The 13,066-nt window shown below is 41.8% G+C and overlaps 1 protein-coding gene across 1 annotated transcript; it reads right to left on the reverse strand.

The window, feature by feature from the left end:
• Window positions 1-392: 392 nt before the first annotated feature.
• Window positions 393-13,066, reverse strand: LOC108438725 (fMet-Leu-Phe receptor-like). Its single transcript, XM_017716726.1, has 3 exons — window positions 12,984-13,066; window positions 8,099-8,387; window positions 393-615 (listed from the first exon to the last, which is right to left on the reverse strand). Exons 1-3 carry the CDS (start codon window positions 12,988-12,990, stop codon window positions 495-497), a joined length of 417 nt encoding a protein of 138 aa, XP_017572215.1. The 5' UTR covers window positions 12,991-13,066; the 3' UTR covers window positions 393-494.

Raw genomic sequence — 13,066 nt, forward strand, 5'->3', positions numbered from 1 at the left:
GACAGACTAAAAAATTGACCAGTGGTGGCCGAGCTGTGTCAGCTGAGCCTGCTGTTCAGCTTGTTGTTGAGCCAACAAACTCACTCTTTGGATTACGTCTTCCAGAGTCTGCTCATGGTGACCCATCCACTGGCCCTGTTTAGAAATGGCTGGTTGAAAAGTTTCAGAATCTTCCACATTATAGGTAAAGTATTCTGTTATGTTTCAGATGGAGTCAGGCACTCGCAGATAAAAGAAATAGATTTTAATGTCAATGTAAAGAATCAGAAACATGGTCATAAAACAGACAAGCGCCAAAACCAGAGACAAGCAAAAATCTAAACCAAAAAACATGCAAAGGTCAAATACTAGACCAATCAAAACAGACTAGGATAAACCAAAATGGAGTCAAATTACACAAAAAAGTTAAACACAAAAATGGCAAACAGGAAAACACTCAGTAAGAGACCATTTATATAACAGAGAGATGAAGTTCAGGTGTGACCAGTCAGTACTCAGGCAATGCTTAACTTGACAGTGATGGGTATTTGCCAAAAGATGGAGGAGTGAGAGACATATGATCCTTCAGGAAATTCCAGGAGTGTAACGCAGTCACAGAACTCAGATGCTCGCAGACTTTAAAAGAAGCATAGGTTTTAATGTTCACATCCAAAGTCATAATTCCATAACATACATCAAGGTTGAAACACCGAAAGAGAGCACCAGGAACAAACAAACCAAAAGGGCAGTCCAAAGTTGTCGTCATAGTAACATAAGCATATGGTTCAGAACACAAAGGCAGAAATTTCCAAGCAAACAAAACCAAAAGGGAATTCCAAAATCGAAATTGTAAGTAACCAAAACCAAGATCATACACAGGAAGACTTTTCATCGACAAATAATACCTTACAAAGACTGAATCTAAAGCCCAAGCTTTTAAACTAAATAAAAATATCACATGATTCACATACACAGGTGAAAGTACTCAGTAAACAGGTGGATGCGAATGCAGATAGGAGCGAGAGGGAGTTAGCTGATCTCCCATTGTGTTCTAGGAGATCGAGTTTTGAGTGTTCTCAGAGGAAGCAGGAAGTGCCATGGACACATGATTACCTGGGGAATTCTGGGAAATCGAGTTTGTTTTTTTCTCTTTAGATGTGACAAGGAGTTGGAGTCCATGGATGGACTTTCACTGCTCCCCTTTAGCAAATGGATGGTCTTTGACATTTCAGACATGTTAAGATTTTAGGCTTTTATTTATGTCTGGTTGCATGTCATATAGTCCTCAATTGCCTTCACTATAGAATGGATGTTTGAAGCTCTTTAATAAGCAAGAATGATAAAAATCACCTGAAGAAAATGCATTACTTATGGTGTAATATATACAGGTCCCTTAACATATTAAACAATAAAGATATTGCTTTCCCCACAAGTGGCAATAGCTATGCCTTGGACCCTGTCCTGGCTTTCTTCTTGAATTGCAATCTCAATCTTTGACCAAACAGCAACACAGCTGTCCTTAAAGTCCTTCCCCATGAATGCATACAGAAAGGGGTTCAAAAAAACAGTTGTCATTTGCCAGAGTAATGCCAAGTAATCTTCCCATTTTGACCAAATTAGATGTCTTGTTCTTTATCAAACCAGCCATTAGGGGTGTACTTTGTGTACTTCTGGTGCCGGTCCCAAGCCCGGATAAATGGTGAGGGTTGCGTCAGGAAGGGCATCCGGCGTAAAACTTGTGCCAAAACTATCATGCGGATCACAAATATGATTGCCATACCGGATCGGTCGAGGCCCGGTTTAACAACGAACGTCTCCGGTGCTGTTGACCAGCAGGGTGCCGGTGGAAATTGGACTACTGTAGGCTGGGGCTGTGGTGAACACGTATTTACAGAAGAGGGAAGAACACAGGGTGACATACAAGAGTGGAGGGAGGTGCACACAGGTGGATTATATCCTTAGCAGGAGATGCCACCTAAAGGAGACTGGAGATTGTAAAGTGGTACCAGGGGAAAGTGTAGCAAGGCAGCATAGGGTGGTTGTCTGTAGAATGAGATTAGAAACAAAGAAGAGGAAGAGAGTAAAGACAGAGCAAAAGATTAGATGGTGGAAGCTGAAGGAGGAGGATGGTTGCAGGCAGTTCAGGGAAAAATTGCAACAGGCCCTTGGGGACAGTGAGGAGCTACCTGTGGACTGGGAAACTACAGCTAAAGTGGTGAGAGAAACTGGCAAAAATGTGTAGGGTGTTTCGTCTGGTCAGAGGAAAGAAGACAAGGAAAGTTGGTGGTGGAATGAGGAAGTCCAGGAGAGTATTCAGAAGAAGAAGGCATCTAAGAAAAAGTGGGATAACCAGAGAGATGAAGGGAGTAGGCAAGAGTACTAGGTTAGTCGCATAGCGAAAAGGCAAAGGCTCAGGCCTATGATGAGCTGTATGAGAGGCTGGACAGTAAAGAAGGAGTAAAGGACTTGTATCGTTTGGCTAAACAGAGAGATAGAGCTGGAAAGGATGTACAGCAGGTTAGGCTGATAAAGGATAGGCAGGGAAATGTACTAGTGAGTGAACAGAGAGTGTTGAGTAGATGGAAGGAGTACTTTGAAGAACTAATGAATGAATGAACTAATGAAATGAGAGAGAGAGAGGAGGACAACGGGGGGAGAGAGAATTGGTTAGGTGGAAGTGATGGCAGCTTTAAAAAGGATGAAGAATGGAAAGGCAGTTGGTCCAGATGACATACTTCTGGAGGTATGGAGATGTTTAGGAGAGAAGGCAGTGGACTTTTTAACCAGGTTGTTTAACAAAATCCTGGAGAGTGAGGGGATGCCTGATGAGTGGAGAAGTAGTGTACTGGTCCCCATTTTTAAGAACAAGGGTGATGTGCAGAGCTGCAGTAACTACAGAGTTATAAAGTTGATGAGCCTCACCATGAAGGTATGGGAAAGTGTTGTTGAAGCAAGGCTAAGGCGAGAGGTGACGACGCCGACATGTCAGTCAAGCGAGCCGAAACTAAATACCGGATGTTTGTGATATTCCGCCTGAACAAGTCTCACAAAATAATATACGTTAATTAAATTAATTATTTTCAAAAGCTTTTGAGACCTGTATTGGTAGCCAAGTATGGACAAAATCTCCACTTTATCTATATAAATGTGTCTGATCTTATGGTGTGACAGCACATTTTCATTCCAGCAAAGCAGGAGCACACATGATCTGCTGTTGAAGACTGAAAACAAGTAAATAAATGACCTCTTGCCAAAATGAGAACTCTTCAAATTCAACTTGTGATGTATTTAGTATGAATAAGGTTAAGTGATATATTAATCACCTCTCCATGGATCACCACCTTATCGTGGTGGAGGGGTTTGCGTGCTTGAATGATCCTAGGAGCTATGTTGTCTGGAGCAAAAGCTCCTGGTGGGGTCTCCCATGGCAAACTGGTCCTAGGTGACAGGTCAGACAAAGTGTGATCCATAATAACCCCTATCAAAAGACGAAAACAGGACTTGTGTACCCTGCCCGGAACAGGGTTATCGGGGCCCCACCCTGGAGACAGGCCTGGGGGAGGGGCTCGCCGGCGAGCATCTGGTGGCTGGGCATTTACTCATGGTGCATGGCCGGGCCCAGCCCGAAGGAGTTACATGAGTCCCCCCTCCCATCGACCCACCACCAATGGGAGGGACCGTAGTAGGGGTTCGGTGCTTTGTGGATCGGGCAGTGTCCGAAGGCGTGGGCCTTGGCGTTCTGATCCTCGGTTGCTGAAACTGGCTTTTGGAACTTGGAACATTACCTCAGTGGCGGGGAAGGAGCCTGAGTTGGTGCGCGAGGTTGAGAGACATAGCTAGATATAGTCGGGCTCACCTCAACACACAGCTTGGGCTCTGGGTCCAATCTCCTTGAGAGGGGCTGGCAGGTGTGTGCTTTCTCATAGCCCCTCGACTTGGAGAGGGTAGCTTCCCTATGCCTTCGGGTTCGGGAATGGGTCCTGACTGCTGTCTGTGCTTATGCACCAAACAGCAGTTCAGAGTACCCAGCCTTCTTAGAGTCCTTGGGAAGGGTGCTTGAAAGTGCTCCTCCTGGAGACTCTATTGTCCTACTGGGGGATTTCAATGCTAACGTGGGCAATGACCGTGAGAGTGTGATTGGGAGGAATGGCCTCTCTGATCTGAACCCGAGTGGTGTTCAGTTTTTGGACTTCTGTGCAAACCACAGTTTGTCCATCACGAACACCATGTTTGAACACAAGGATGTCCATAAGTGCACATGGCACCAGGACACCCTAGGCCGCAGTTCAATGATTGACTTTGCTTGACAATGATTGTCAGCTGTTCTGTCGCCTCGGAGCAGTGGCTGTTTACCAACACGCAGTTTGTGCACCAACCTTTGTTTATGTAGACGCACAAGCCGCCCCCCCGGGCTTTCCTGGATAGCCGGTTGCGGTCCGCTCGGAAGAGCTGCCGGCCGGCGAGCTGGAAGGCTGAGTCTGGCATGGTGTGGTTCAGCCAGGTTTCCGTGAGACAAATCACAGCGCAGTTCCTCATCTCCTCAGAAACACTCATCCTCAGCCTCAGCAGGTCCAGCTTGTTATCCAGAGAGCGGACGTTAGACAGGAAAAGCGACGGAATTGGGGGTCGGTTAGCATTAGCCTTTAGCCTAGCTAGCACGCCAGCGCGTTTCCCCCTCTTCTGCCGTCTGCTGCACCGCCTCCTCCTGCTCTTTGTCTGCGGCGCTCTGCTCCCCCACACTGGCACTCGTAGGAGCTTCAGCCTGCCCAGCGTAGCTCTGATATTATTGTCCATTTTTGCTGTTTTTCTGGCCAAACTGTCCTTAATCCTCAAAAGTTCGGTTCTGCTATAACTCACACGCGTGGGACGTAAAAACAGCTCAAAACAGGGTGTACGCTCGGAGCGTGAGAAGCCGCTGCGCTACTGCGCACCGCCATCTTGTAGATCATTGGTCACCTTCTGTTGTTGCTGACTATGTGAAGAGTGGTAGGCTACATGTAGAGATGATTATTGGCATGCTTCTATTAAGTACTCTAAGTATGAAGACCAAACAATCTCATATTTAGAGCATTGGAAGCATGTCTCAAAGTATGAGGACCTACCTATTGCTTCAGTTCTTGGGTGACTGCCATAAGGTTGGACTGAATAATGAGAGGTTATGTATGTTGGGATACCATTTAGATATGCAGGTACCTCACCTAGGATACAAGCCATTGGTCAGTAGCATTCAATCAACTGGCAAACAACAGTGTGCCACTCTCATTCCATTTGGAAAGTGATGCTAAAGATATTGGGAAATGAAATGGGGAAGTTTAGGAAACTGGGCCTGGGGTACCTATATGCTCACTACCCTTTTCTGACAAAAAGTTCTTGTGAAATTGGCCAAGTCTGGATGAAAATACTTATCATGATATGCTCTTTTCTTTTTCCTGCCAGACTGTTACTACATAAAATGACAGCATTATGACGTCACCTCCTGTTGTCACTCTACTCTCAGTGCCATGCACAATTTTTAAAAATAGAAAAAAAAGCAGTGCAGTAAAACCTGCTTTGCAGAAATGTGTGCATGTGATTTATCACCCTTGTTTGTTTGTGTTTGCTTTTTCAAGGACTACTTTATCATTCCAAAAACAACAAAAACACAAAAATGATGCCTCATATTTTAATGAGGTGTTTAATTATGTTCTTGATATTAAGGAATACATTATTACCAAATCCTGCCTCATATTTAAATCTACATAGTTTACACCCAAACATGGGTCTGACCAGTTGATCTGGTGAATTTTCAGGCAGTCATGAAGAAAGTGTACAGTTGTATCATAATTTGTTTATCACCTTTATTGGGCAAATAAATGTGTTTTCCACTCTGGTTTTCCTTTCAAACTCATTACATCTGGAATAAGTTACAAATGGATATACAGATATTTTGGGATAGTACAAGATCAGTCTCTGGCATATAAGCCTAATATTGTGCATATAGCAAAGAAATAGTGTCAAATTAGGTTTTTATTCAGGAATAAGGCTTGATTGTATTTTGATGCTAAAAAGAAATTTCTAAAGGGCATTTACTCATAATTGATTATGGATGTTATTTACATGCATGCACTTACATATCAGTGAAGAAAACAAAAACACCACATGTTGGTAAATCAATACAAATGAGTGTATAAAAAAACTGAAGGAATTATCTTGATCACAAGAATTTAGATATATAGTCTGATGGAGGGACATTTGGATGAATGGGTGAATGCGTGGATGAAGGGAAGGATGGATGGGTGATGTGGGACAAAATCTCATTATAGCACTAGACTACTGGAGTAAGACCAGGATTGTCGCATGTTTCATAAATTAAATAACATTGTATTGATTCAAGATGCCTTTTGTCAATGGAAGTCATTGGACGTGTCTGAAATGTAATAAATGCTACGGTTACAGTATTGTGAGGCAGGAGGGCACCCAGTCATGTCTTAATCAAATGTTAAATAAAATGCTGTCTGCTGTAGTTGTTTCATTCGTGTCGTTTTTTGAAGGCAGTGCCATAAATATTTCAAAATTTTTTGTGTCAGTGCTGAAAAAAAAAGCAGAAAACATTTTATGCACCAATGGTTATAAAAAGTTCAACATGCTAGCTTTCTTAAAACACTTTTCTCTGGGTAGAATATGCCAATGTCTACACCTAACCGCAAGCAGTGAGCTACTGGTATCTTGGCAACAACATGATGCATTACTGACTTAGGAGTATGTCACAGTGGCAGATACCTTCATCACAACACTGCCTTCTAAGGCCCTGACATATGAAACAGCGTTGGTAGGAAGGCATTGCTACAGCTGCCTTCAATTTCAGGCACAGCCATTTACTTCCCAAAATAACATCACTTTAACAAATTTAATTCATGTCAAATATTTATCTTGTTAATCTAAATCTACTCTAATCTAAACATCCTTTGTTTGATTTAATTTAAGTAATTATTCAAGTTGAATAAACAGTTGAATTGCTTGCTTTCTCATGAAGTACAATTTTAAGATTGAACTGACACAGTATATAGTTTTTGACAAATGTAGTTTTTTTTATTATTTTGAAAAATAGGGGCTTAAAATGATAAGTAATTCCAACAAAAGTAAACAAAAATACTTTGAACACTACAGAACAATCTCTAACTTACATGTAATTGACATTCAATAGCCATGAGTCAGCAATGTTACTCTTTAAAGTTAAAACAACAAATGTTATATATATATATATATATATATAATTTTTTTTTTTATATACACACAGTGTGTTAACCCCTTTGTCACGTCTGCCGCTGATCATTCCCCTCCCCACCACTGGAGGTCACTGTCACCAGAATATTAGATGGTCTCTTGACCCTTTGAACTTTTTTAGTCGGCCATCTTGTGTATATATACCTTCCGTTTGCACATGTTTATTGCGAAGTCTTGTTTGATCTACCTGCAATTCTGAGCATTTGTATTTCTGATTTGGTTTTTCTGGTATTTTTATCTTTTTCTTTGTTTGCTCTTGACTACTCTTTTGGATCTGCCCCTTTGGATTTGTTTGTTACTTGCAACCTGCTTTTCTGGCTTTCTGACCCTCTGCTTGTTATCATCTACTCCGAATCTGGCATTAAACTTGCGCTTGAATTCTTACCATTGTGTGAAGCATTTCCTGTCACCCTTAATGACTAGGTTCCACCAGTGTGACAAAAGTTTTATTACAGACTTCTATAACATAAGAATAGCTCAGCTAATGTGTGTTGAAATCACCATAGTTGCTGATCAATAAGACTTAGTATTTAATTAGCCTGGGATTTTAAGGGGTTAAACAGGAAAAGGATCATGTTTACTTTTGTGTTACATCACTGTTGCTTTTAACAGCATGTAATAAACATTTGGGGACTAAAGGCAACAACTGATCTAGTCTAGTCTGAGTCAGAAAATGGTTTCTGGAGAGCTAAGTGCTGCTGAGATGATCCAAGCTAGCATAATTATCACAGCAGCCTTTCTTACGGTGTGCTTGTTCCGAGCCCACACAGGAAAAATAACAACCATACAGCGGTCCACACTGATGATGACAAGAATGAACACACTACTGTACATGTTGAGAAGCTTCAGGAAATACCTGAATTTGCACACGAAGAGCCCAAATATCCATTCTTCTGTAATCCTTTGGACGATACCAAAGGGCAAGGTGGAGCACATTGTAAAGTTGGACATGGTGACATGCTCAGGTACCAGGTGGCAATGACCTGAGCCTGCAATCCAGATCACCAAACTGATTCCAGCAATCCCCAGGATGAAGGTGATCACATTTGCCACTGAGGAGAAGACACACTTCATGTCTGTGCATGATGAAGAACTCTGGTTTTTAAAGTCAGGATATTCTGCTGCTGTCATGATAACTCTTGATTCTGGAAAACAAACACAGACAGGCTTGTTGTTGACTTTTGTAGCATACATATCAGGTCAGTCATGAAAACACTAGTGTTAGGTCAGATTCAATGCAAAAATGACTTGGACAAGGGATTTTCCAACCTACCGACTGTTTGTCCCTCTGACTTAAGCAGGGTGTTATCCTTACTGTATGTCTAATGTAATATGTAACATTTATTCTATATATAAATTAAATATGATCTGATTGCTTTGAATTGTGCTTTGTTCAAAAAGTGATTGAGACTGAAACACTAATCTTATCATTCAGGATAGATTTTAAACTTCTGCAAATAATTTTTAAGTCTGTCATGACTCCCTTTGGTGCTGAACTTTCTTTGGACTCAATCTCCTAGAATCCCCTGGGTGATCACGTGACTCCAGCCTCACTCTCATGCTCCAACCAGCCATCCAGTTCCCCATAGTATTGTTCTGCATCACCTGTCCTTCTCTGATTAGTTCAGTTTAAAGCCCAGGCTTGCAGTTTTATTGCAAGGTATTGCTTCTTTCCACAGAGCTACTGAACGTTATTTCTGACTGTTTATTCCTGTTACAGAATACCTCACCTACTATGCAGACAGCAGGTCCAGAGGCTTTTCAGAAAGCAGATTGAGCAGGGACATCTGCTCAGCCAAGAACAACAAGTACTCGCAGGGGTAACTCTTTGCCTGGAGTCCTTAGCTGACCAACAATTGGAATAACAAACCCAGCTAACACTCATGGTTAACAGTATGAATGATCTCACCACCCAACTTCAGTGCCTCAACACAGTCCTGTCTATCCCTCAAATCCAAATATGATCTCCAGTGCTGTTTTTTCAGTCAGTAAATTGGACAAATTTGATGGCAATCCTGACAAGTGTCACGTTTTTTGGCTTCAGTGTTCCATCTTTTTAACAATTCACCTGCTAGCCCTGCCAGGCCAAAATTTTATTTATGGTATCGTGGAACCTTTTCATCATAGGACAATCAGAGTTTGAACTTTTACTTTTTTTTACAGAGTTTACTCTGGTTAGAAAAACAAACACCACTATCTCTTGGTCAGAACGAGAAATTCAAATGTTCTGAATTCTTCCACCTGAACTGTATGTTTCCACTGACATTGTCTGTCATTTACACATCCATAGAAAGCCCCCACACTGACATTAATCTAATCATTCACCCCAGAACACACGGACCTCAAAAAGGTTTTTAACAAAGCCAATGCAACAAAACTACCCCCACACAGATCAGGTGGCTGCACTGCTGCGGCTGTACTCTGCTCTGTCTGCCATCTGGAAGTGGTCATACTTGGCTCAGCGCTCCTTTGCACGCCAGCTGGATCTAACCGCTCCACCGCCACTGTACTCTCTCCTACACGCTGATCGCGGCTGGCTGCTCCACAGCAGCTGCTCTGATCTGCAAGCCTGCTTGAAGTGGCTGCTCCATTGTGGACGTACACGCCTGCTCAAAGTGGTTGCTCTACCAAGCACTACTTTTCTTATGTAAACTGATCTACCTCAACATACTCATAACCTACCCTCAGTCTATTATGCTTCATCATTAGACCTGCCCATATACTGCTTTGTCTTTTTGTATGTATTACTGTGTACTTGTTGTCTGTGTTAAGTACGTTATTTGTGTATTCTGAATTGTCTGGGTCCTTGATAAAGCGCTATATGAAAATAAAGAATTATTATTAATTATTATTATATTACTGTGCCATTGATTTTGTAGAGAACCTAAGTCACATGTCTATCCTCTTACTCAAGAGGAAGAACTGGCCATGGATACTTATATACAAGAAGTCATCTGGTTGAACTTCATCTTTCGTATCTTGACGACAAAACAGATGACAATGATCAGGAACAAGATCACAAATCCAAAAATGAATCGGCAAGACACTATGGCAATATGGCTTTGCTTATTTATGTCTTTTTTGATACATTTTGTCTACTGTTTGTGCTGAATGTCTCGGAAAATGGGTTCTGGTGAGCTAAGTAATACTGAGATGATCCAAGCCACCATAATTATCACAACGGCCTTTCTTAAGGTGCGCTTGTTTCTAGCCCACACAGGAAACAAACATAACAACCACACAGCGGTCCACACTGATGATGACAAGAATGAAGATGCTGCTATACATGTTGAGAAACTTCATGAAATACCAGAATTTGCAGAAGTGCAAAAAGATCCAATTCCGAGTATACAATTGCCCACATGTCCAGTCAGTTACTTTTTTTTTTACATTCTTGTTAAAACTTTGTCTTTTCTGGAATTCTGTGAAGAAGAAGGCGCCCTGCTCAGCATCCCAGTCCAGGTATCTCAGTTTGCAGGGTGGTATGGCGATAACACAGCAAATTGCCATGGAGACAACCTTGATCGGGTCACAGACTGCAGTGCAATGCAATGTTCCAGCAGTGGCCTTGACCAAGACCAGTGCTGATACAGGGAGCCGAAATCAGATTTTTTTTTTAAAAAAAAGGTTACAGGTTTCGGGTGAGTAGCTGCATTTTCACTACAACTCACCAAGTCAGTTTTGGTCACCCAAATGATCCATTTTCCTTTGCAAAGCCGCCAGCTTCTCCACGATGTTATCCAGGGTGCGACTTACAGTCATAGTCTGAGTGTTGACAGCTCTGCCCACCACATCAGTCATGTCGGGCAGCTTTAAGGGGCCGTGGACAGCTGCCCTCATTCCGTGAATTTCGCGATACACCAGGGCACTGCCTACTCCAATCAGCATAACAACTGTGATCATGGTTCTGAATAGGTAGACGTCCTCAATATCCTCCACGGAAAGAGCCGCGAGGCACACGACTCACAACCTCTCCCATGCGTCCATCGTGTAGCCAGCTGCAAACGTTCTGGCAGGGCAGGCTGGTTCCCCCGAACCAGGACTTCTCATTGAGAAGATGGTGTCAATTGCGTTGAGAGACCATTTGATCAGATCCTTTTTTTAGGTTTTGAAGAACAGCGCGGAGAGAGTCTCTCAGTAAAGAGCTTAGACAGTAGACTAAACACAGAAGCGAAGCAGGGAAGATAAGGGACAGGAGAGGGAAAAAATGCGACCTTTTGGGCTCTCTATCACCTCCTCTGTCTTCCTAATGTTTATCAATGATGTTCTCAGAGAGATGTTGGGTAAATTTTCTATAGCCTATATCGACAACATTCTTGTGTACTCACCAGACCTCGAGTCCCAATCATGTTCGGGCAGTGGTTCAGAATCTCTTAGAAAATAATTTGTACATAAAAGGAGCAAAGTGTGAATTCCACATACAATCCGTTTCATTCCTGAGTTATATCATTAGCTCCAATGGGGACATGATGGATGATAAATTTGATGCAGTGATGAATTGACCCACACCTTCATCAGTTAAAGAGCTACAAAAATTCCTAGGTTTTGCTAACTTCTATCGCCATTTCATTCAAGGCTTTAGTAGCATTGCTGCGCCCATAACTGCTCTGCTTGAAGGTAATCCTGAGGAGTTTCAATGGACTGAACAAGCTGTGAAGGCTTATCAAACACTCAGTAACTCAACCAGTGCTCCAGTTCCTCAGAAAACTGATTTGTATCACCTGTCCTTCTCTGATTAGTTCAGTTTAAAGCCCAGGTTTGTAGATAGTTTCATTGTGAGGTATTGCTTCATTCCACAGAGCTACTGAGCATTATTTCTAACTGTTTATTCCTGTTCTGACGTGGTTTGCCTTGTTTGTTGACCAGCATTTTGTCTGATCCCTTCTGGCCTGTTCTCCTGGTTATGTTTGTGTTTTTGTACATTTTGCCCTTTCTGACCGTCATCTGTGACCTGAATATGATTGTGAATTCTGTTTTCAGAAAGCCTCTCTTTCACTTTTTAGCAGCGTTCATCTGCCTCATTCTGTCAGGTTACAGGGTGCTAAATGACCTTAAAGCACCACTTACATCACAGAGTGTATGTCTGTTTATGTCCCAGGACATGATCTTAGACCTGCAGATACTAACCTTCTACAAATACCTCCAGTAAAATACAGAAAACATGGAGAGACTCATTATAGGCTTCATAACTGTGGAACTCAGTTCCACCTTTTATTGTACAGTCAAGCTCAGTGCTCACTTTTAAGAAACAGTTCAAAACATATCTATTTAATTTTGTTTTCAATTTATATTCTACCTTTCTTTTGTATTTATCTTTTTAATTTGATATGTCATTCTCTTATGATTAGAAATTAATACTCATAATTAAGCTCAATATTACTGTGAAGCTCTATCAACCAACTGAGCTGCCACTGGCATACTTAGTTTATATAAATAAAGATAATTATTTGCTTCATCATGGCAGAGACTGTTCCAGGAGAGCACAGGCTACTGTCTGAAATGCTCCAGATACAGTGCTGTAGCACTGGTCCAAAATAATAATAAAAAAACACGTTAGCTCTCTTGCAGCCACATTTTTAGTACATTCCAATGTCTGAGCAAAATATCTGAATGAAATTCAACTGAGGAGTTTGAGGAATCGCACAACTTTCAAAAGAACATGCTTGCCAGTACTGCTGTATGATTGTTGTATCTTCTGAGCAGCCTTTGTCTGGTTTATATTAGAATAAAAAAGAAATTACCTGTCATTTGTCCAGTGCCAGTGAGTTAGTGCATTTGCTGCCTATGACAGACTATTTCTAGCTGCAAAACTGATCAACATTCT

Source organism: Pygocentrus nattereri, chromosome 20 (genome assembly GCF_015220715.1).
Source record: "Pygocentrus nattereri isolate fPygNat1 chromosome 20, fPygNat1.pri, whole genome shotgun sequence".
Taxonomy (NCBI): domain Eukaryota; kingdom Metazoa; phylum Chordata; class Actinopteri; order Characiformes; family Serrasalmidae; genus Pygocentrus; species Pygocentrus nattereri.